General features: G+C 44.6%; 1 protein-coding gene across 7 annotated transcripts in view; it reads right to left on the reverse strand.

The window, feature by feature from the left end:
- LOC107315577 (uncharacterized) overlaps positions 1 to 20,064 on the reverse strand; it is a 39,810-nt gene extending 19,746 nt beyond the window's left edge. The window contains exons 1-6 of one of the 7 annotated variants that reach the window (XM_085554943.1): positions 19,895 to 20,064; positions 19,622 to 19,753; positions 19,198 to 19,296; positions 15,155 to 15,391; positions 13,325 to 13,387; positions 12,317 to 13,175 (exon numbers count right to left, since the gene is read on the reverse strand). In XM_085554943.1, coding sequence (XP_085411069.1) covers positions 13,075 to 13,175; positions 13,325 to 13,387; positions 15,155 to 15,224 — 234 coding nt within the window. In that variant the 5' untranslated portion in view covers positions 15,225 to 15,391; positions 19,198 to 19,296; positions 19,622 to 19,753; positions 19,895 to 20,064 and the 3' untranslated portion in view covers positions 12,317 to 13,074. The other 6 variants (XM_085554942.1, XM_085554941.1, XR_014948826.1 and 3 more) reach the window with 6 other exon arrangements.
- Positions 20,065 to 21,646: the final 1,582 nt, after the last annotated feature.

Raw genomic sequence — 21,646 nt, forward strand, 5'->3', positions numbered from 1 at the left:
GAGAAAATGGCTAAAAAATGCGGGAAGTGGCGGCGTGTGGTTTATAATGATTTGCTGCAATATCAGGCAGAAAAGGAAGCAGCAGAGCAAGCTAGTGCTGTGCAGGGGAGGAATAAGAATTATAATGAATTGTCAGATTGCCCGGGGCCCCCTGCAGTGTCCACCGTAAAGTTGCCGCCGGCCGCCGAGCCTGCGTTGCCAGCGGCTCCGGAGCCGAGTGCCCCGTCTCCGTCTCCCGGCACGTCTGTATCAGACGAGCCGCCTGCATCGACCATGGCGCTACAGCCGGCCCCCTCGCCCCCGCTTTGCAATGAGCCGCTCCCTGGGGCACAGAGTGCCCTGGCGGAGGCTGTCCCGCGGGAGCGCGGGGGGCTTGGGCTGCGCTGGCGTGGGCTTGTTTAGAGGCGGGAGACGGTGAGGCGTTAGAAGCGGTGCAACACATGGTGCTGCCGGGGGGGTATTCGCCCGATCCTGCAGGCGGGACACAGGCTGCTATCAGTGCTTTAGATTGGAAGTTGTTGTCACAATTGCGGTCTATGGTCAGTCAGTTTGGAGTAAAAAGTGAGCCAGCGAGACAGATACTGGATTATATCTGGAGTACTCAGGTTTTGTTGCCATCTGATTGTCGGGCTATAGCTAGGTTGATTTTTTCGCAGCACGAACAACCGCTATTTAATGCTTATTGGGAAGAGATGTGCCAACAGAGCGTTGTGATAGTTAAGCAGCCCGGAGATCCCTTGTTTAATGTAACCGCTGAAGAACTTTTAGGGGTGGGTCCTTTCATCCGGACGGAGGCCCAGGCTTTATTAGGACCAGTTAAATGTAGGGAGTCAATGTATCTGGCCAGGCAGGCTATGGATAAGATCAAGGCACCAGGTGGGCTGCCGTCTTATATGGGAATCCAGCAGGGGCGGAATGAGGATTTTGGAGCGTTTCTAGATAAGGTAGCCGGAGCCATAGAGAAGGCTGGAGTACCAGAGTACACGAGGGAAATAATGCTAAAACATTGTGCGCTTCAGAATTGTAATGCTACAGCTCGTGGCATTCTAAGTCCTTTGAGGAGTAACTGGACAATAGAGGAGGCGTTAGACAGATTATCGAGTGTGCCCACAGGGGCTCAGGCTTTCATAGTTGAGGCTATTAAAGAGCTAGGGGCAGGATTAAAGGCACAGTCTGAGGCTTCTCAGAATCAAGTGTTAGCAGCTCTTGCACCCTTACGAGTGTCTGCGGTAACCAATTCAGGCCCAAGCACCTCTTTTAAATGTTTCCGGTGCGGCGTTAAGGGACATTTGCGACGGAATTGCCAAGCTGTTGGTGTGTGGTGCCAGAACTGCCGCTCGGACAACCACAACACCGTCACCTGCCGTGACGCAAGAAAGAACAGCAGCCGCGTTCCGACACAAGCAGCCGTTCCCAGCCCGCAGCCGCCTGCCCCCCCGCACTCGTCGCTCGCCGCATTGTCAGTCTCTACGGCCCCCCGCCCTCTGCTCTGCCCACGTCGTTCTCTGCGCCTTGCCATGCCGCCCCCCCCCCCCTCATCGTGCGCGGCTGCGTCTGTGCAGCCCGTGTATAACGTGGTTAAAGACACGGATGGACTGAAACCAGGGGATCGTTGTGACCCCGGTCCAGTAGATCCAGAAAGAGAATCGGACGCATTTCCTCCTGATGATACTTTGAAGGGAGCAGGAATGACAAATTTCCCTACAGCGTACTGTGATGTCTTAGAGACGTGTAGAAAATAAACAATATTAAGGGGTGATGCTGACACGTTGCAAGCCTTTCCTGTGTTGTATCAGCCGAATCAGGTCCCCCGTTGGGAATCCCTGCCCTATGAGGCAGTGGAGGAGCTAAGGGAGTCAGTGAGAACATATGGAGTTCAGTCAGCCTTTACATACAATCTTTTGGTTGCAAAAAGTGACAGTTACGCTATGACCCCTCACGACTGGAAAACTGTGTTAAGAATGATCCTCTCTCCTACGCAGTACACCGTTTTATGACTGAATACCAGCTACATAATTTGACTGATACCTCTTTGCCTCAAATCGGGACAAATCCATGTGGCACAGCGCCTCTTCAACTGTGTCAGACAGATGTCACTCACGTTCCTGAATTTGGCCGTCTAAAATATGCACATGTAAGGATAGATACTCATTCTTCTTACATATTTGCCACAGCACATACAGGTGAACACAGTTGCAATGCCTGTAAACACTGGTTATCTGTTTATGCTGCTATGGGAATCCCACATACTACAAAAACAGATAATGGGCCTGCATATACCTCTAAGGCCACTCGAACTTTCCTCCAAGAAGGGTGTGTTAAACATACTACAGCCATTGCTCATTCTCCCACTGGACAAGCTATCACTGATCACATTTATCAAACATTGAAATCCACTCTTATTATTAAGCAAAAAAGGGGGCTTATGGGAGACACACTACAAGAAATATTATGCAAGGTTTTGCTTGTTTTGCTTGTGCTGAATTTTTTGAAAATATTATGTAAGGTTTTGCTTGTTTTGCTTGCGCTGAAGTTTTTGAATCGTGTTCATAGAGATACAGCTTATGTGGATCGTCATTTTGAGGCTTCCCCAGTGCTAAAGGAACAGCCTATGGTTAATGTTTGGAATATGGCCACAGGACTTTGGGACTGTTCCCTACCACTGACAACTTGGGGTCGTGAATATGCTCGTATTTCCACAGGGACTGGCCCTACATGGGTTCCAGCATGATATGTTCGGTCTCATCTGAAGGCAGAAAATAGCATCCAGCCTTTAAAATAATTGTAATTGTGTGTTTCTTACTTAGTGGTATTGCTTTGTAACTTGCTGTGTTATAGATAATATTAGTAATAGTTTGACATAGTGTGTGATTTTCTGTTTTACCAATGCAGTCTCAAGATTTAGAGTTTAAGGCATTAGCTAGGATGTTGTGTGCTTCTTCTATTTTAGTAATAGATCAGATGTGTATTAAACAGGATTTGATGTAATCAGTGCTAGAATCTACAGGAATAGCTCTTATAATGTTTTAGTACTGTTTGGTTATGATGTTATTAGGCTATTAATTAGCTTTTCTTAATTTGCAAAGACAAAACCTGGAAAGGAATCCCAGACAAAGAGATGACCCTGTATCATAGAATAGATACCTCTCTTACATCCAACTAATTGGGATTTTTGAAATATAACCATGCATTATTTTAGACAAAAGTGCACGCTAATAGAACTAAATGTGATAGTTTATTCTGTTTTCCAAGCAGGTGTTCCACTTGGGCTCTATATCACGCACTGGCCACTCAAATATGGTGTACAACTGGAAGAAATCCTTCAGACCCTGAATGCAGGAGAGAATCTGTGATGGGTGAGAGAGAAAATGTGCACTTTGAAGCAGGGGATGCCCTGCTGGCACTACCTGTCACATCCACCACCAACATGGCTTGCTGTTTTTCAAGGGTCAATAAGTATTAATGCCCCTAGTGATACTCTAGTACATTTGTCCTCTAAAATTGGTTCTATTTGACATGCTACTTCATAAAATTGCACGATCACTAATCAGTTATTAGCCCGGCTAGCTCAGTCAGTAGAGCATGGTTATGAGCATCCTAACAGCATTTATTGCACAAATTTTAGTGGTCATTAAAAATCAATACATCAGAGTATATGAAAGTTGAAGACTTTTCCTCACTAGTTACAGATTAACACAATGGGACCCTCACGGATTTATTTCTAGGTTGCAGAAACTTAGGTTGCAGTACAAACATGTTTGTACTTTATAGCAGGTTTGACAGTAATGTTGTTATGTTGTATTTGACTTGTCTCTTTTTTCACTTTTAGAGTATTATCAATCAAGGCCTTGATTGAGTTATAATAGTTATGTTATTTATATAAGTAGTGTTGTTATTCTATAGGCAGTATCTTGAAATTGTTGTAATACGAGAAGAATTTTATGGAGCAGCAGCCATGGATCAAGATAAGGAGTTCACAGAGCAGCTACGGAGCAGGATAAACAGCATGAGAACTAATTGAACAAATGAACTGAATTGCTTGTGAAATATGATTAGTTGGTCAGTAAACCGAGCCTTTTCAGCCTAAAAGAAAACGGGGGAAATGTAGAGAGTTTTATTTACAGCTGGCTAGCTGAGAAGGGTCGTAAACACAGTGCAGCCAAGCAAGCAGCCGTACCACCTGCAAGGACAGCAAGAACAACAGGATGCCCTGTGATGGTGAGAAACTAGCCATGGTTTTGGGAACTCAGCAAAGGAGTAACTTTCAGGATGATAACAACAAGTTGCAAAGATACTTGGGGATGGTATGTAATTGGGAACCAATGATGAGCTCTGCTTTTGCAATATGTATGAGCTAATTATCCGTACTATAAAGGTACATGCAGCCAAGGAATAAACAAGATTAGCTGATCATATGTCAATGACAGGTGTGGTCATTTGCTTTTCTCCCGCCGTTCTGCAACAGAAAACCACACTGAACATCACTGAGCTGCAGAGAGAGTGGGAGAACAAAGATGTCAGCAAGGGCTGGGTCAGCTTGCCCCAGGGCTTTGGTGGTTGATCTGACAGCTGTTGAAGCATCAGAACACACAATTGGAGAGCAAACTGGCACACAGCTGCGGTGAGATGAACTCCAGCTAATGGGAACTGTCTGAGGATCACAGACGGACACAGGGAAAGTTCAAAGGAGATGAGCAATCACTCTCACTCATTTCATCCTAAGCAAATGGTTCATCAGAATTGTCAAGGTCATATCCAGCCACAATTGTTTCAACACTGGTACTTCTCCAATTTCCCAGCCTATTTCTTCTGGCCTTACTATGTACAACCACTACCATTCTCAGAAGACATTATTGTCTTGAGTCTGACGTGTCTGGTCATTTGAACATTGCTCAGGGATCTCAAGAAGGGCTGCTAACTGCAGATTCCTGCTCTGGTGTTTCTCCAGTTCTAGTACTGACACTATAGACTGTAGCTTTTTTCTTTCCTCTCCCTGGAGAAATAAGTAAATAATCCAAAGTGATCAACATTTTTGTTCCCTTAATACTCTTGGAGTCCTTTAGGTTGAAAATGAGCCTTAATAGCAGCAAGTCTAGCACTAAACCACATCCCTAAGCCTTACAACCACAGGCCTCATAAATACTTCCAGGGAAGGCAACTCCACCACTCCCCTGATGGCCTGTTCCACTGTCTAATCACCCTTTCTGTGAAGAAGTTCTCCTGATACCCAGACTAAATCTCTTCTGGCACAACTCGAGGTCATTTCCTCATGTTCTGTCATGTCACCTGAGCAAAGGCTCAAAGGCCCACCTTGCTGAAATCTCCTTTCACTTATTTGTAGAGAGTGATGAGCTTTCCCCTCACCCTCCTTTCCTCCAGACTAAATCACAGCATTTTCCTTTGCTGCTCTTTGTATGTCTTGTTTCCCATTCTCTTCACTAGCTTCACTGATTTTCTCTGAATGCATTCCAGCAACTCAGCACCTTACTACCTGGGACAAAAACCAAAACAGGAATAGATCCCAAACTGCATTCGTGCTTGCCTGTCCAGAAGGGCCTTTATCTTATGGCCCTTGTAGGCCCATGTAACTAAATTACTACTAGATAAAGGAGCGCAAGTGTCTGTACTTAAACTGTGTTGACTGCACTAGGATTATAACAGAGACAACCTACAGATAAATTAACTGGCATCAGTGGTGCCAGCAGGCTATGTCCCACAGCTAAAGATTTGGCTTCCTGGTGAAAAACAGCTTTGCAATGAAAGATCAGTATGGAAAAACATAGGGGTTCAGTGTTTTAACGGGAACAAACCTGGCAGTTACCAAATGCATGCATATGGTCATTTGGATCTAAAAGTCCTGAGGTGGAACTTAACACTGGTAATATCTTTCTCTTGTGACCTGTACTTTCTCTTTCCAACTCTAGTCTCACCAGTGCTCCCCAGTATCCTGCCTTGGCTGCTGCCAAAGTAGGTGTTTTGACCACTTGTGGGTACCTATAATCTTGAGAAAATATTTTTTTGTAAGTATTCCCTATGTAACTCTCTCCCTGCAAGACTATAGAACCAGAAGAGCTTCACAAAGGGTAAATCATGCCTGACCTATCTGTTGATCTTCTGTGATGGAATAACTGCATCAGACAGCAATACTGACCAGTGACATCTTCTTGGACTTCCACAAGACCTTTGTTATGGTCTCGCACCACAGCCTTATATCTGAAGCTGAGAAATATGGATTTGAAAGGTGGATTGTTTGGATAGTGGTAGCCCAGGGGTTGGGGTCAATGTCTCCATGTCCAGGTGGAGGCCAGGGTCAAGTGGTATCCTCAGGGGCCCATCCAGGGACCGGTACTCCTTGTCCATGACTCATATGGTGGGACTGAGTGCTCCCTCAGCAGTTTTGTAGACGACGCCAATCTGAGTGGTGCAGTTGATGTGATAGAAGGAAGAGATATTATCCAGAGAGACCTGGACCAGCTTGAGAAGTGGACCCATGAGAACCTAAATGAGATTCAACAAGGCCAAGTGCAAGGTATTGCACTGTAAGGCACAGGCAGCGCAGGCAGGGACAGGTATCCTGCTTCTAGGGATGCTTTTAGTCTGTGTAGGCCCAGCTGGAACTGGAGTTGGCAAAGGGTGCCAGGAAGAGCAAGAAAGATTTCTAAAGTTGCGTCAAGCAGAAAAGTTCAAGAAGGTGCACACTTGCTAGTGAGAAATACAGGCAGGCTGGTAACAGCGGAGAAGGAGAAGGCTGAGTTGTTCAACAGGTTTTTATTGTCTCAGTCTACACTGGGAACTGCATTTCACACTGCCTAGACTGATGCGTCAGAAGGTGGGAACTGGGGGTGCAAGGTCTGTCCCATTAGGTGGACCATTTGAAGGGTGATGAACTGATTGTAAGATGGTATCCAAAGAGTACAGGTGGACATATACTACTAGTATACTTGCTTTTGGTGGTTTGTTGCTATCTGTAATAAATAGAACTCTTGGGTGAACAGCTTCCATGTTGCTGTGTATTAAAGAACACAACAAATCCACTGTTGTAACCGTTTTGTTCCTGCAGGCCAGGTAATTCCTTAGATCATGACAGAAGTCCCCCAAACTGCACTGATGCTTGACTCACCAGAGCAACTTTCACATCTCACCCTTATGGTGCACACATGCTACACTCTTGATACAGGTCACCTCTGCTGCATGGCCCAGTATGCCAAGGGGACAACTCTTCTGCTGGCAGCAAGGCAGTGGGGTAGGAAACACAAAAAGAGGGCAAGCGATTTCAAGGCAACGTGAGGGGTCAGGATATAACACTGAGGCTCAGGAGTGTGCTGAGGGACTGCAGCTCTCCAGCAAGGAGCAATGACTTCCCTTTCCTCCAAAAGCCCTTATTGCCTCTTCTGCCCACAAAAGGGATGCAGCATGGCTTTGTCCCGTGCCAATCCCAAGCAGGAAGATGAGAGCAACAAAAGGGCAGGGCAGTGCTCTTGAATCAAGGGGTCCTGTCCTGTGCTTCTTCTCATCCCAGCAGAGATCCACCCGTCTCCTCTATCAGCTATATCCTCTTGAAGAAAAGAAGTCTGGCACCTGGCCGAGAAGCAGCTTCCTGAGTATCAGCCAGCCCAGCATAAATGGCGCTGAGGCTCTGTAGCCAGTATCAGCCGGACCCTGTTCCGGGGTACTGGAGGCAGAAAAGGAGGACTTGATGGCATGGTGGGGACCTTGAATCTTTTATTTTTCCTTCTGACTCAGTCCAGTCGATGCTGTACCATCTCTGCTGGCTTTGAATGGAGAGCACCAGGTGAAAGAGCATTCTTGTTCAGAAAAGTGGCAGAGGTCAGCACAGAGATGCTTTCTTTGTTGTGCTAGCAGCCTTTGAAGAGGAAGCAGCATTTCTGAGCGTGTCTGACATCCCCTGCAATTGGGAGATATTACTTCCTCCTCTTGGGTTCAGATACCCAAGGAGAGGTCATTGACCAGCTGGTGCCAGCCATGGCTGAGCTGGCTTCCCTTCACTATGAGGCCTGGGGATGCACAGAACGGCCCTGGAATGCAGTAGGACACACAGAAAGATTCTGGCAGACAGTCAATCAGGGAGAACTTGGAATCTATTTGATGTCATGAGAAGAGCATGGCTGCGTAAACTGGAAATGGTAGGTGTAGTCAGGTCACCATAAAGTCCACCTTTGTGCATGCTACAGACACAAGTCTGAACACTCTCTGCATAAACCGGCACAATCGGGACCTACTTACTACTCAGAAGCAATTTCCTGTCACAGTCTGTATGCTGCTCAGGAGATATCAAACAACAAAAGGTGTTGTTTTGTCCTGCTGTATTTGTATGCTCCTCTGAACAAAAGAGAGGCATGATTGTAGCATTTATACTTGTTTGATAGGTGCGTGCCTCCCTGGGGAGGCCGTAAGGAGTTAAGAGTACGTTCTCTTCCCTTAGTGTAGATCCTTCAGCGTATTGAGAAATAAGTGACAGTATTGCCACTATGAAAAGTGAAAATGTGCTATCTGACCTATTAGAAAAGCATGGTGCTCGGCCCTCTTTATCAGGGGTGGATTGGGCACGACAAAACTGGCATAACTTGCAGTGTTTCTGACTGCATTTGTGTTCTACAAAATGAGGCTCATACCCAAGCCGGGAAAGGAAAATCGTTTATTTGTGTGGTACTCGGTGCTGCTTTAAAAGCAGTCGTGGAGTTCCGAGATAAAAAACACTCAACAGAAACTGAAACCATACAAGCATTACAGGAATCAGTTAAAGGCACGCAAGAGTTGGTAAAAACTCTGAAGAATCAGATAGTGAACCTTGAGGAACAATTACAAAGAGAGCAACATAATTCAGTTTTGTTGCAAATGGCTTTTAAGGAACTATTAACGTATAAGAATACTAGCAATACTTCTGTCCATAGTTTGCCTCAAGAAAAAACTTTTCCTCAGAAGAAACTACAAGGAATGAAGGAAGGGCTTGACAAATTAGAGGACTCGCCAACTCAATTGCGTCCTTTGTTAAAAACCGAATATACATTTGATAACAGTGAAGATCTGGACCCTCAGATGAATGTTGAAGAAATTATCTTTTCTGCCACTGAATTAGCAAAACTGAAAAAAGATTTTAGCCACTCTCCAAAGGAATCAGAGACTGAGTATGTATGGGGGGTTAGTCTCACTGGTGGAGACCAAACACTGTTAACTGAAAAGGAAGCTGAAGGTTACTGGGGACTGAGAGTATTTTTAACTACTGGTAACAACTGTGCTCCCTGGTCCCTAACACAGAGGGCTGCCTATTAGGCAGGTGGTCTCAACCCTTTAGAAAGGGGAGACCCTCTTGCCGTTAATGGAACAGTTGATCAATTAGTGGAAAGTATTCAAAAGGCTGCTTGCCTCCAAATGATGTATGATAGAAAGCTGCAGCCACATCATGAATCACCCATGATGATGCCTGTTGATCCTGACAGGATGACTCCTTTAATCAGGGGGCTTCCAGAATCACTGAAACCTATAGGTATACAGCTACAAGGAAAATACTGGCTATGTCCCAGGGAGAAAGAGCTAGGGCATCATTAGAAGGAACTGTAACCTCTAACCATCTGCAGTCAGGATATAAAGTATGGACATGGGGGGAGGTTGCCCAAGAATTAATTAACTATGGGAGAAAATATGGGCCAGTGATTTCTTCCACTAGTAAATTTGACCCAAGGGAAGTGAGACTTGCAGCAGTCAGCCTTTCCCCTGGGCCACCCAGCTCAAAGCTCAGTGGAACTGGAAGGGTCTCATTGCCAGTAAGAACAGGTAGGTGAAATATTGATCATAAACATAATCGTCTCTGGACACTGGGCTGGCAAAAGGGTGTTTGTCACGGTGTTATCTAGATCAATCTATGTCCATGACAGGGGGACATGGACCCCCTGGCCCCCAACAAAGGGGAAGAGAAAAAGGGAAAGGGGTAGGGAGATGGGAGTGGGGCTCAGGGAAAAAAAACAGAGAAGCAGCAACATTCTAAGGAGGAAAACTTATTTTACTAATTACAATCTAATTGAAATTGAGGCTAATAAATCAAGTAGAATAAAAGAGAAAGAGAGAGGTTTCCAAAGACCAAGAAGCCTACTTTGAAATTGAAGGCTCCCTGGCTTGGAAGCGCACCCACGCCCACTGTCAGGCAGTGAGAGAGAGAGAGAGCCAGCATCACTTCTGTGACGTGTTTCCCTCTCCGACTGTGAGGTCCTCTGGGACGTGTAGTTCTTCTACTCTGTGCTCCACATGATATTATGATGTGGAATACCAATAGCAAAAATTACAAAACCATGACAGTGTTCCACGAGAACTGATGAATGGGTTACTCACAGTCAGGTTAGAGAAATTATGATGGCCAGAACAAAAGCTCAAGAAGCTCAAGGAAAGCTGATGCTTTCACTCCCTCCCTCAGATGAGTGGGAGGTGGGGGGAGAGCAGTGGAGGTTGGATGTATTAGAAAGCTCACAACAAAAGGAGAAGATCCTCAATTTAACACCTTCTGTCCCAAGGCCTCACCACTCTTGCCTATTGCCCCTGTGAGTCACGATCCAGTTGCTGATAAGCTAGGGAAACATCTCCCTGGCCAGCCTGTGTTGACTGACTCAGATGACCTGAGGCCAGTTTCCCTAACCTTAATCAAATCCCATAATAAATATCCTTGAAAAGCTAAGGACACTCCAAAAAAGGAATGTAAAATCAATTCCTGATGGATTGTTCCCTCATTTATTTATTTTTAAAATTGTATTAACAGAGCCCCAAAAGGGCAAGTTGTTGTCCTGTTTTATTTTACAGAATATCCCTTCGTCCTGTTTTATTTTACAGAATATCCCTGTGGCACTATGATTGAACACAGAATGGCTGAGAGCTGACTTTACCCATCTGTGTTTTGGGACAGAAAAACTGAAGATGAGATCATGCTAGAATACACCTCTTTATTACATATTTTGTTTGCAATAGTATCACAGAATAGTAGGGGTTGGAAGGGACCTCTAGAGATCATCGAGTCCAACCCCCCTGCCAAAGCAGGCTCCCTACACCATGTCGCACAGCTCAGCATCCAGGCGGGTCTTCAATAGCTCCAGAGAAGGAGACTCCACCACCTCCATGGGCAGCCTGTTCCAGTGCTCCGTCACCCTCACCGTAAAGAAGTTCTTGCACACATTCGTGCGGAACTTCCTATGCTGTACTTTCATCCCATTACCCCTAGTCCTGTCCCCACGCACTACTGAAAAGAGACCAGCCTCGCCACTATGGACCCCACACCTCAGGTATTTATAAACCTGGATCAAATCCCCTCTCAGCCTTCTTTTCTCAAGGCTAAACAAACCCAGTTCACTTAGTCTCTCCTCACAGGGGAGATGCTCCAGGCCATTCACCATCTTAGTGTCCCTCCACTGGACTCTTTCCAAGAGATTCCTGTCTTTTTTGTACTGGGGAGCCCAGAACTGGACACAGTATTCCAGATGAGGCCTCACCAGGGCACAGTAGAGATCACCTCCCTTGACATGCTGGAGATGCTCTTTTTAATGCACCCCAGTATGCCACTGGCCTTTTTGGCTGCAAGGGCACACTGCTGGCTCATGGCCAACATGTTGTCCACCAGGACACCCTCTCTGCAGAGCTCCTCTCCAGCAGGTCATCCCACAGCCTGTAGTGGTGCATGCAATTATTTCTTCCTAGGTGCAAGACTGCACTTGCTTTTGTTAAGCCTCATCTGGTTCCTTACTGCCCAGCTCTCCAGTCTGTCCAGGTCTTGCTGAATGGCAGCACAGCCTTCAGGCGTGTCAGCCAATCCTCCCAACTACATGTCATCAGCAAACTAGCTGAGAGTGGTCACTATCTCCTCATCAAGGTCGTTGATGAAGATGTTGAACAAGACCAGACCCAGCACAGACCCCTGGGGGATACTGCTAGTTACAGGCCTCCAACCGGACACCGCACTGCCAACGACAACCCTCTGCACTCTGCCAGTCAGCCAGTTCTCTACCCACTTCACTGTCCACTCATCTATCCCATACTTCCTCAGCTTTGTTATAAGGGTGCCATGGGGGACAGTATCAAAAGCCTTTCTGAAATCAAGGTAGACTACATCTACTGCTCTTCCCCCATCCACCCAGCTAGTGAGTATTATGTTTTGGTTTGTTGTGGGTTGTGACTGATATCAGTCCTTGGATCCGTTAAACTTCTCAAATGGGTTTGGAGTTTTTTCAGGTCATCCTGGCTTTCTGGTGCTCCCTGCACAGTGATGCAATCCCTTCTGACCCCTTCTTTTGACTTGCGGAATCAAACTATAATCCAGAGATTGGTTATAAAGCAGGTATGTTTATTTTAGTGTTGCGTGGCGCTGGGCACAAGGGGGATAGCTCCACCAAACTTGCACACCAATGTGTAAAATCGTGACTGACATAGGTTAAACTATGTCAGTATACATAGTCAATAATTTCCTGGAATTCGGATACATATTCAATAGTTCTTTAGCATGCAGACCCCCCTCTTGTTATCGCCCATCTTATCAGGGAGATGCAACTCCTCTTCTGGTATTAAAACTTCTAATCCTCTCCTCACCCAATGTCTGGGGGAGATCTCACTCCTTATCTGCATCCTTCCTGCTCCCCCAGACCCGTTGTCTCTGATCCTTGTCATTCTAACTAACTTCTCATTCCTTTTCCAATCTACAAACTACCTTTAAATATCCCCATTTGGCCCCCCTTTATTCTAAATTCCAGCAGAGCCTCTGTCTCTCGCTTCACCGTTCATTCCCCCCTTTTCTAGCAGGATTTTTCTCCTGCTAGATCATTTCTTTTCCGGTGTGTGGCATCTAGCTGTTCTGCTATTACTTTAATCGCACTTTTTGTATAATTTATATGTAGTTCTATGTTCTTGTTGATTGTCACTCACCAAAACAGCACTTTGGCTGCCAAGTTAATGACAACAGGATGAAGCCTGAGGGAACGCATACGTATTGACCGAAGCGGTGGGTATTTGTGCGCTGTTTGTGAAAAGAGGACCCTCCACCAAGTGAAGCGCTGGGACATGCGGGCAGGCAGATACTCCATCCACTCATTTTAGCTGCGGAAGGGGTCCTGGAACAAAGAGAGGGCTGGGTGCAGCACAAGGCTTGCATTTCCTTATTTGCATTGGCGTCATTTTGGAATGTGTACCTGTAAAATGGACAGAAAGGAGAGAAAAGGGAAAGACGCATTGAATCAGAAGTGCTTGCAACAGCACAAAATATCCATACCTGAAACGGAACTGTTAACGCAGCCAGGCTTAGGTTATCAGTTACCAGAAAACAAACACCAAATGTTACCTTTATGCGCTTTTCTGTTGATTTTGGCCAATTTCACACAGCAACCTTTTTTAACATTCCGACCTAAGAGTGAAAAAATAATACTCCGTCAAGGGAAACAAAAGATGCAGAGTACACACACAGTACGTGTCAGAGTTCACAGACACATTGATTCCTTGACGAAGAGAGATCTCAGAGACAAAAGATCATTATGACTGATATTTCTATGCATTGACATGACACTACTAGCACAGAACAGAAATTAAATCATCCTCTTTGGTCCTTATGAGCGGATGCAACGTGCCAGATAGAAGAAGACTACCAAGAGGACAAGTAGAACGTCTCTGGGTCCACACTCACAGAGGTACAGAATGAATTGCTTTGAACAAGCAAAGACATTTAGTCACACCCCACCTAAGAGATCTAAGTGAGCCACTGATTACGCTTAAATGCTTGGTACACTATAAGGAGAAGAAAGGTTGGCAAGGTAGCAAGCACACGGCAGAAACAGAACAAGAGGGATGAAGGCGCTCGAGTTCTGAACGGCAAAACCTCCCATATGCTTAGCGGTCCTGGAAATCCCCATGGCACAGTTCTACAGCTGAGGCAAGTGACGGTGGCTGTTCCAGCATCCAAGAGGCTTGAGATGTCCCACTACCTCATTCTGATCTCATTCAGATCTAACAGATTTTACATAAAAAGCACCTTCAATTTGTACACCCAGGCGCTTATTCTGCGGCTGGAATGTGTAACGCTGTGTTGGGGCTCTGGTCATAAGCGAGCAGGTAGCTGCAGCTCATTCTGGAGCGCTCTTCAACACTACTGCATCAGTTGCGCTTGAGCACACTCACATGTTTACGTGACTGGGAAACTTTGTGCACATTACTTAGGAAGAGTTCTGCTGATCAGAGTGCTCTTGACAATCTACGTGTTTCTCCACGCTCATCTACACATGTTGAATGATTTTCTGAGCTTTCTAGAACGCAGCAAACCTACCGCTTTTCATCACTGCACGCTCACTTGGCTTTTCTTATCTCACGTTCATTCCCTACATCTCGTGTAAAAAATAAACCCCGTGGAACAATATGATAGGTCTCACACCTTGACAACATCAAAGATACAATCTGAACAGGTAACCGAGAGTTCTAAGAGTTACATCCTTTGGTTTCAAAACTACGCTAAACCCTTTCCCTCACAAAGCCAGAATGGCATCTGCATATTTGTTCTGTGGACAGCGAAACCTGCTCTAACGTTTAAACTCCATACTCGGGAATACTGCAAAATGGTACATGAGCACCACAAAGTCACGCAGTAATTACATAATGCAGTATCAGCACTGAGGAAAAATCCTGAGATGGTCTGACGGTCAGGAGAGCTACTGTCACCTGTCTCACGCTCTGATCAGAGCTTCCTATTTACTCCAATTCTGTTCCATGCTCCCCTCATTCCAGAAGCGTAATGACACGTTCGCTAACACTTTCTTCCCTATTCAGGCAACGTGCAGCTCTTATCATGTTAGATAATTATCTACAGAAAAAATATAACAAGGTCTTATTTGTTAGGTCTGCAGAGAGGGAGTGGGTTTCAGAACACAGGTGAAGGCTGAGAACTCTGCACAGTTAGCGACAGGTAGCAAAGAAAAAACTGACATGCGAAGCAAGCAAAGACGCGCTCGGCAGCTCTAATTTCTTCCCTGAATTTGTTCTCTTCTCCTCCTTGATCGCCAAGCTCTGTTCGTTCTCTTTAATTAAATTCAACAAAGGATTAGAGAAAGAGCACTTCTTTTTTAAGCTACAAGAGGGAAGCACAGGAGAAGAAAAGCAATGTCTGCCTTAGAAAAATATACCGTACCTTCCGCAGCAAAGGCACCGAGGCACAAAAGAAAGACAACCAGAAAGCCACAGAACGCCAGAAGCTTCATTCTCCCGACAAGTCAGGAGGTGTCTTCTAGGAGGATGAGGAGCGTTCTGCTCTGCCTCCAGCAAAATTTCATGTTTTTATCACATAGATCAGACCTGTCTTCAGAATGGGCGGAGATTTGGCCTTCGTGCAATCACTTTAGGGTAGGGAAATAAACAGCCCTTCCTCCTACAAGGAACAATTTACTCATAAATCAGGGAGAAGTTTGTGGCTTCAGCAAAAGCCCTCCCGGTTAAAGGAGAGCACCTGGCTTTGAGAATCAGAGCACAGAGGGATGGGCCGATGCGGAACGCTCCTCCTGTGGCTCACAACAGCTCCTCAATGAAAGCCTGAACGACTCGAGATGCCTGGAACGACACGGCATGGCTGAAATGAAGGGAGATGAAACTGGAAAGCCACACCAAACGTGGAGAAACTAAATCAAATCAACTCCAGTGTGGTGTCAACATAATTAAGAACACAGCTAGCTATGCAGCATGTTTCTGAGTTTATCATTAACTTCCCAGTATCTAAAGTAATTGAATAATTAAGTCTCTAACAGAGATTCCAGTTAACACTCAAGATAAGGAAGTCCATCAAATTCAATAAAGTATCAAAGTCCAGAGAACACATGTTTAAAAAGCCTTTCCAGAAAGGATCGACTGCGGTTGAGTCCATTAAATGAGGTAAAAGTTTACATCTGACAACAGCTCATTCTAACAGCTTATTCTGAAACAACTTAAGTCTGTAGCACTGTAATACACCGTGCACTGCACAGCCTTCCGGGCTACAGCTACAAGACGCCTGGACTCAGAACCACAGCGGGATGGAAGGGTGCGCTCGGTTGCACCCACATTCATCCTACATCCCTCAACACCGAGCTGAAAGTTTCATATTCTTGATTGTGAATTGAAGTTGACTTCTCGTGCTGGAGCTAGAGCCTTCCAAACTGGGGTCAGTCCTTTAGTCCACCGGCTTCAGCCCCCAAAGCTTTTCTCTACCTACGTACCTTATAGCATCCAAGTATCGTGAAGGCTGTTCAATTGCACATCTTTGCCACTAAGGCTCACGTTACCGAGTCTTTACAACAAAAATCACAAACACACACACCTCAATTACTCGTATCACTAAAATTCTCAAAGTACTTTCAAACTACAGTCAATCACACACCAATATGAATGGAACAACTCAACCACGATCTACACTTACAATTTTTGGCTCATAAATAGTTTAAACATATAGATGTGAGCCTGGATCTTGCACTTTGAGAGCCAGCAATGCTTCTGCATGTTCATATAGATTCGGTCCCTTACTTTGCATTGCTACGTATGCTTCTGCTCAAACTCAAAAGGAACAGACCCATATGCTGAATACAACAGAAAAATTTATCCAGAAGGGGGTATTCGCTTTGTGCTGTTGTGGAGAAAAAGAATCAAGTTAATTTTTTTCACAATAAAGTCAATTCTGTGACTGAGCCTAACCGATTATAGGTAGTAACCACATGAATGGGATGTTTCAGTGGTAGCCCAGAAAACAGTTCCTGTTTGCCACCGAAACGCGTAAGGTCTCTAAAGACCGATTGCTCAAATTCTTACATCAAAACTGTTACCTATCCCAAACGTTCTAAAGCCTTCAACTCCCCAAAGCGATTTTAATTTCACCGTCAACGTAGCTAATTCTGAAACATGCGCTTGACAACTTCTCGTGCTTCTCCATTAATAAAAACATCACGTCTTTCTTCCCCGTGCAGATGATGGCATTTTGCTTCTGCCTTTTAAAACTGCCTCGCCCGACTGACTTTCTTCCTTAAACGTGAAGTATAAATAAAAGAACCACCTCATAAAAGGCACATATTAACTCACAACCTACAAAGACTTTATACCCCAAGAAACTTTTGTGTCCATAGTACTGAATAACACCATCGCCTCCTCTTTCAGCGTGCCTATTAAGGAAGAAAAGTTGAATATGGAAAGTAACTAGGTAATAAGGCGTCTCTACCATATAAGAGAACTTCAAAACATTATGGCTATTGACATGCCCAGCTATGTTTGTACAAGTGAGCTGAAAGGGTACCAGAATGTTAAATGCAACACAGCCGCTGCCAATGCCCACAAGAAAAGGAATCGTTTCCCTTAAATACTTACATGACAACATTGGCAACAGGAGTGCTTAAACACTATTATTCTCCTAAACACAAATGACTTGTTAAATGTAGCTACAGTGATAAAGGATAATAAAAAAAGGCTTTTTAAAGTATGTCAACAGCAAAAGGAAAACTAGAGAGAATGTAGGCCCCTAACTAAGTAAGGTAACAAGGGATGCTGAGAAGGCAGAGATACTGAATGCCTTCTTTACTTCTGTCTTCAGTGAAAAGGCACTCCCTCACATTTCCCAGACCCCGGAGGTTACAAGAGGGTCTGGGGATTGAGGAACTTCCCTTTAGTCGAGGAAGAGGCAGTCTCATTTTGGAAGAAGAATGATGCATTTGAACAACCCTTCTACATAGCATTTAAGAAAGAACTGGATTTTTATTTCAGCGCTCAGTCGCGATGGCTTCCAGTCATTGCTGTAAGGGAGAGACATGCTCTTACGACAAAAGCAACCAAATACATTGGTCTGTGGCAGTTCTCAGTAAGGACGGCTGTTCAGACCTGCAGCCATACCCTGAAATTCCACCTGCTACAAAGCCAAAAACCCCATCAGCAGAAGGTCCCCAGATGAGTCATTAACCCACCCGTTTGCCACCTCACTCTAGCTAAGAAGAGCAGTCAACGGCAGCAGAACTGACGCAACCCAGAAACGTAATTCTCTCACCCACACGTTCTCCCACCATGTCTCACAGCGTTGACTTTAAGATCTAAGGATCTCTCCTTTCAGATCCTACTTTCAGACACAGACGAATAGAAAGAGGATCAGAAAGACAAGCTATCTTAGCCGATTTCTTCATTCCTCACTTTCAATGCTGTTCTGTTTCTTTTTGCAGACACCCATATTAAGCTTCTGAACAATTATTTACCTCTACTGCAAAGCAGTATTCTCAGGAACTAAGTTGTAACTAAAAAATTCTGACTTGTAATTTTTTTGCTTAAAAAAAAACAACAACACATAAATGCAATCTTTTAACATGTTGTGTTGCCACTTCTTACTTGCACGCATAGAAAAAGATAATTGTTGCACACCGTTTTCAATTACCAGTCTCTCGATGAGAAAATAGCATGACAGCGCTGTCACTGAGGATTTGGTCGACAAGGAAGTTGCCAAGGACTGAAGAAGAATAGAGCTTTGGAGCACTAACAGTGAAAGAAAACAACACAAAAAAACCCCAATGCTATTAAATGGTTAACTGCAAAATCTTGATGATTAAGTGAAATATTCACAAAATATTCCACATATACAATACACAGATGATATGGGGCTCTAGCTATCTGTAGAGGCACTAGATTTCTTCCGGGTCACTAACTCATCACCACTGCACCAGGAATGTAGCGGAGACAAGATGACTTGCTTGTATTGAAGCAAATGCTTCTGTGTTTTGGATGTGCCATTAATTTATTAAGCACAAACCTAACATCACTGTACCGTCCCACCAAGACCAAATGAGGTGCTACAAATCTAACATCGCTAACACCCCACTCTTTTTTTGTGGTGATTGCCTTTCCAGGCATGAAGATGTTCGGTATTTCCTCTTAAGTGCTACAACAAATGCTAAGGAAGAAGAACGATGACACAAGAAAGCTGAAAACACCACTGCCGCACTCCTGCAAAACCAAGCAAAAATAACCACATTCTTCAAAGCAATACATCTATTAGGGAGCTGAGAACTTGTAAGAGCAATTAACATAAAAGCTCTTCCTTCCGCCAGGATGTTAAAAAAAAAAACAAACATAACTTCCTAACAAAACAAAAACAAAACTCCAGATATGTTGGGAAATTTTACATCTGTGTCCCAACTGAAAGAGAGAAATGCAAGCTCAGGTGCAATGCTAAAAGCTCACCTTCTAATCACTGACGTCACTTGCCTATAAGGATTCAGACAAAACTTGGGCTCTTGATGGAAGTTTCAGCCAAGCTTCCCTGCCCCACCAAACCTCAAACTGGAAACAAAATGATTTTTCATGAAGTGCCTTTTTTTCTTCCTTCCCAGTCACAAAAACAGTTGAAGTTAGCATACATGCTTGGAGGGATAAATAGGGTTCATTACATTGAAAGAACACCCGGTGAACAGAACTAACTGACGGAAATAACTGAAAGTAAATCAAACAATGAACCGTACAACTCATACACAACTGTAGGAGATGACAGGAGGAAGAAGCTGAAATTAAGATTGTTACAGAAGTGCACGCCGCCTTAATGCGTGCTTCCAAAAGCCTTTGTTCAAAATCTGGACTTGATATTACCAGAACAAGAAATAACACTTACTTGTTTTGCATTAAGCCATCAGCGTACCCACACTGTAGAGAAGAACCAGGAATATGCTGCAACAGTTGAGCCACATCACATACACCCACATTCAGAAGGGCAAACGCTCCCTGCCAACCCCAAAACCAGAACCTGTCAGATAGACAAGTTTTATTTATGCTCGAAACTGATTGAAACGCAGATTAACCTCAACATCTTTCTGGAAACCCCAGAGGCTGACAGCTGTGCAGTACTTGCTGCTCTGGAAGCCTGCCAGCTGATTAAATGCCCTACCTATTCAGGAAGGAGAACAAGATGTCTGCCCAGACATTTGTCATTGCACTACTTCATTTCCACATACTGAGTTGTTACACGGTGCCGTGCGTCCTGTTCGTCCCTGGGTATCCGCAGCTGGACCAGATGCCGACACAACAAGGGAGTGCGCGGCAAAAGGCATTTTATTAAAACAAACAGACCCTTATACTACTTTTGGTATAGAACCTGCTAGAAAGTGGGCGGGGCTAATCCCGCCCATCATGAATATTAACTAAGGAGGAGGGACCTGTCCCGTCACATCCCGTGACCCCGCCTACCGCCTAATACACTACATGAGTCTTCGGGAATTAAGCGTTGAGCAATGAAACCAGGTACCCCGTGCAAAAGACCGGGTCAACATATCTGCTTCCTTCCATCATCTTTCAAAAAGAGGCCGAAGAAAAGCGATTTCTTAAACAGCAGCAGCTATGACTGAGAGAAAATAAATCTCTTAGAGTCAATGGAAAGATAGACGGTTCTCCCCAGTGTAGGTGCTCACATTTATCCCTTGATGTGGGGAAAAGGAGCAGGGCACAAAGGGGACGTGACTGCCTCTGTAACCGGAAGGTCGCACAGCTCCTCTCGCTGCCCCATCAAGGAGCTGCAAACTTCAGCATACTGGCTGTCAGAAAAGCTTCCTAAAATATATACCATTTAAACTAGATGAGCAGAACACAAGAAAAAAAAAAAAAAAAAAAAAAAAAAAAAACCACCAAAAAATCCCTTCTTTTGCACACAGAACAGTTAGTGCTGCATCTAATCAAAGTCCTTCCGGACAGAATTCACTCCCATCGGTATTCTGTCACTGTGGGTCTGAAGATGGATCGTCATGATTTCTATTCTCCCTGCAAACAGTGCCCCTGCATCAAAGACGACTTATCTTTCCCATTTAAACATAGCAACAGGCTGCGCACATACCAGAAATAGAGACGGGACCAACTACAACCAGTTTAGCAGTAAAGCCCGTGCCACGTACGCATACATTAAGAGTAATACAACAAGCAAAACTAAAAACAAAATGGTCACGTTGCTCTTGAAACAATTCTTATCACCTTGAACTACCCGCTCAGTTGATCTGGAAGAATGGCATACATCTCTATTTGTCTTCATTGGCTGGAGATACTAATGTGATAGAGAATCTATGGTTTGATGACTCTGACTTGTTCCGCTCAGTTGCCTGCAAAAACTAACAAAACCAAAGTCTCGACTGCCGCGCCCCATCCTCTTTCCCCCTTGTAATTCGCAGATGCAAGCACAGCCAAAATAAAATGTTTTCTATACAATTGCTTCAGTTAAATAAATAAACAGACCCTTAAGCGTCACTACATATGATGACTAAATAGGCTTTTACATTCTTAGCCCGAGTAAAGCTGTAACTACACTATTCTGTCAAACCTCCTGCATAAGCCACACTGAAAACAGCCAACTGTTCACAGTACCCATCACAATTCACTGTAAGATCCTACACTGACTTAAGACTTGAAGAAATAGAGCTCACCAGAACCTCCATTGGACTGAAACAACACCCCTTGAACTGCACTCCTGGGTTCTACACTATCTTAATCTTGATTGAAATAAGGCTCTATTTCTGGCTAACAAAACGTGTAATTCCTTCCTTGCCGCCACACTTACGTACATCTCATCGAACTGCACAGCGCTTTGTAGTCTCAATGGCACAGCAACCATTCTTTCCTTAAAAACAAGTTTACTCATTCAAAGCAGAGCAAAGTA

This window comes from Coturnix japonica, chromosome 8 (genome assembly GCF_054131305.1).
Source record: "Coturnix japonica strain WE chromosome 8, WE-NBRP24, whole genome shotgun sequence".
In the NCBI taxonomy this organism is placed as follows: Eukaryota; Metazoa; Chordata; class Aves; order Galliformes; family Phasianidae; genus Coturnix; species Coturnix japonica.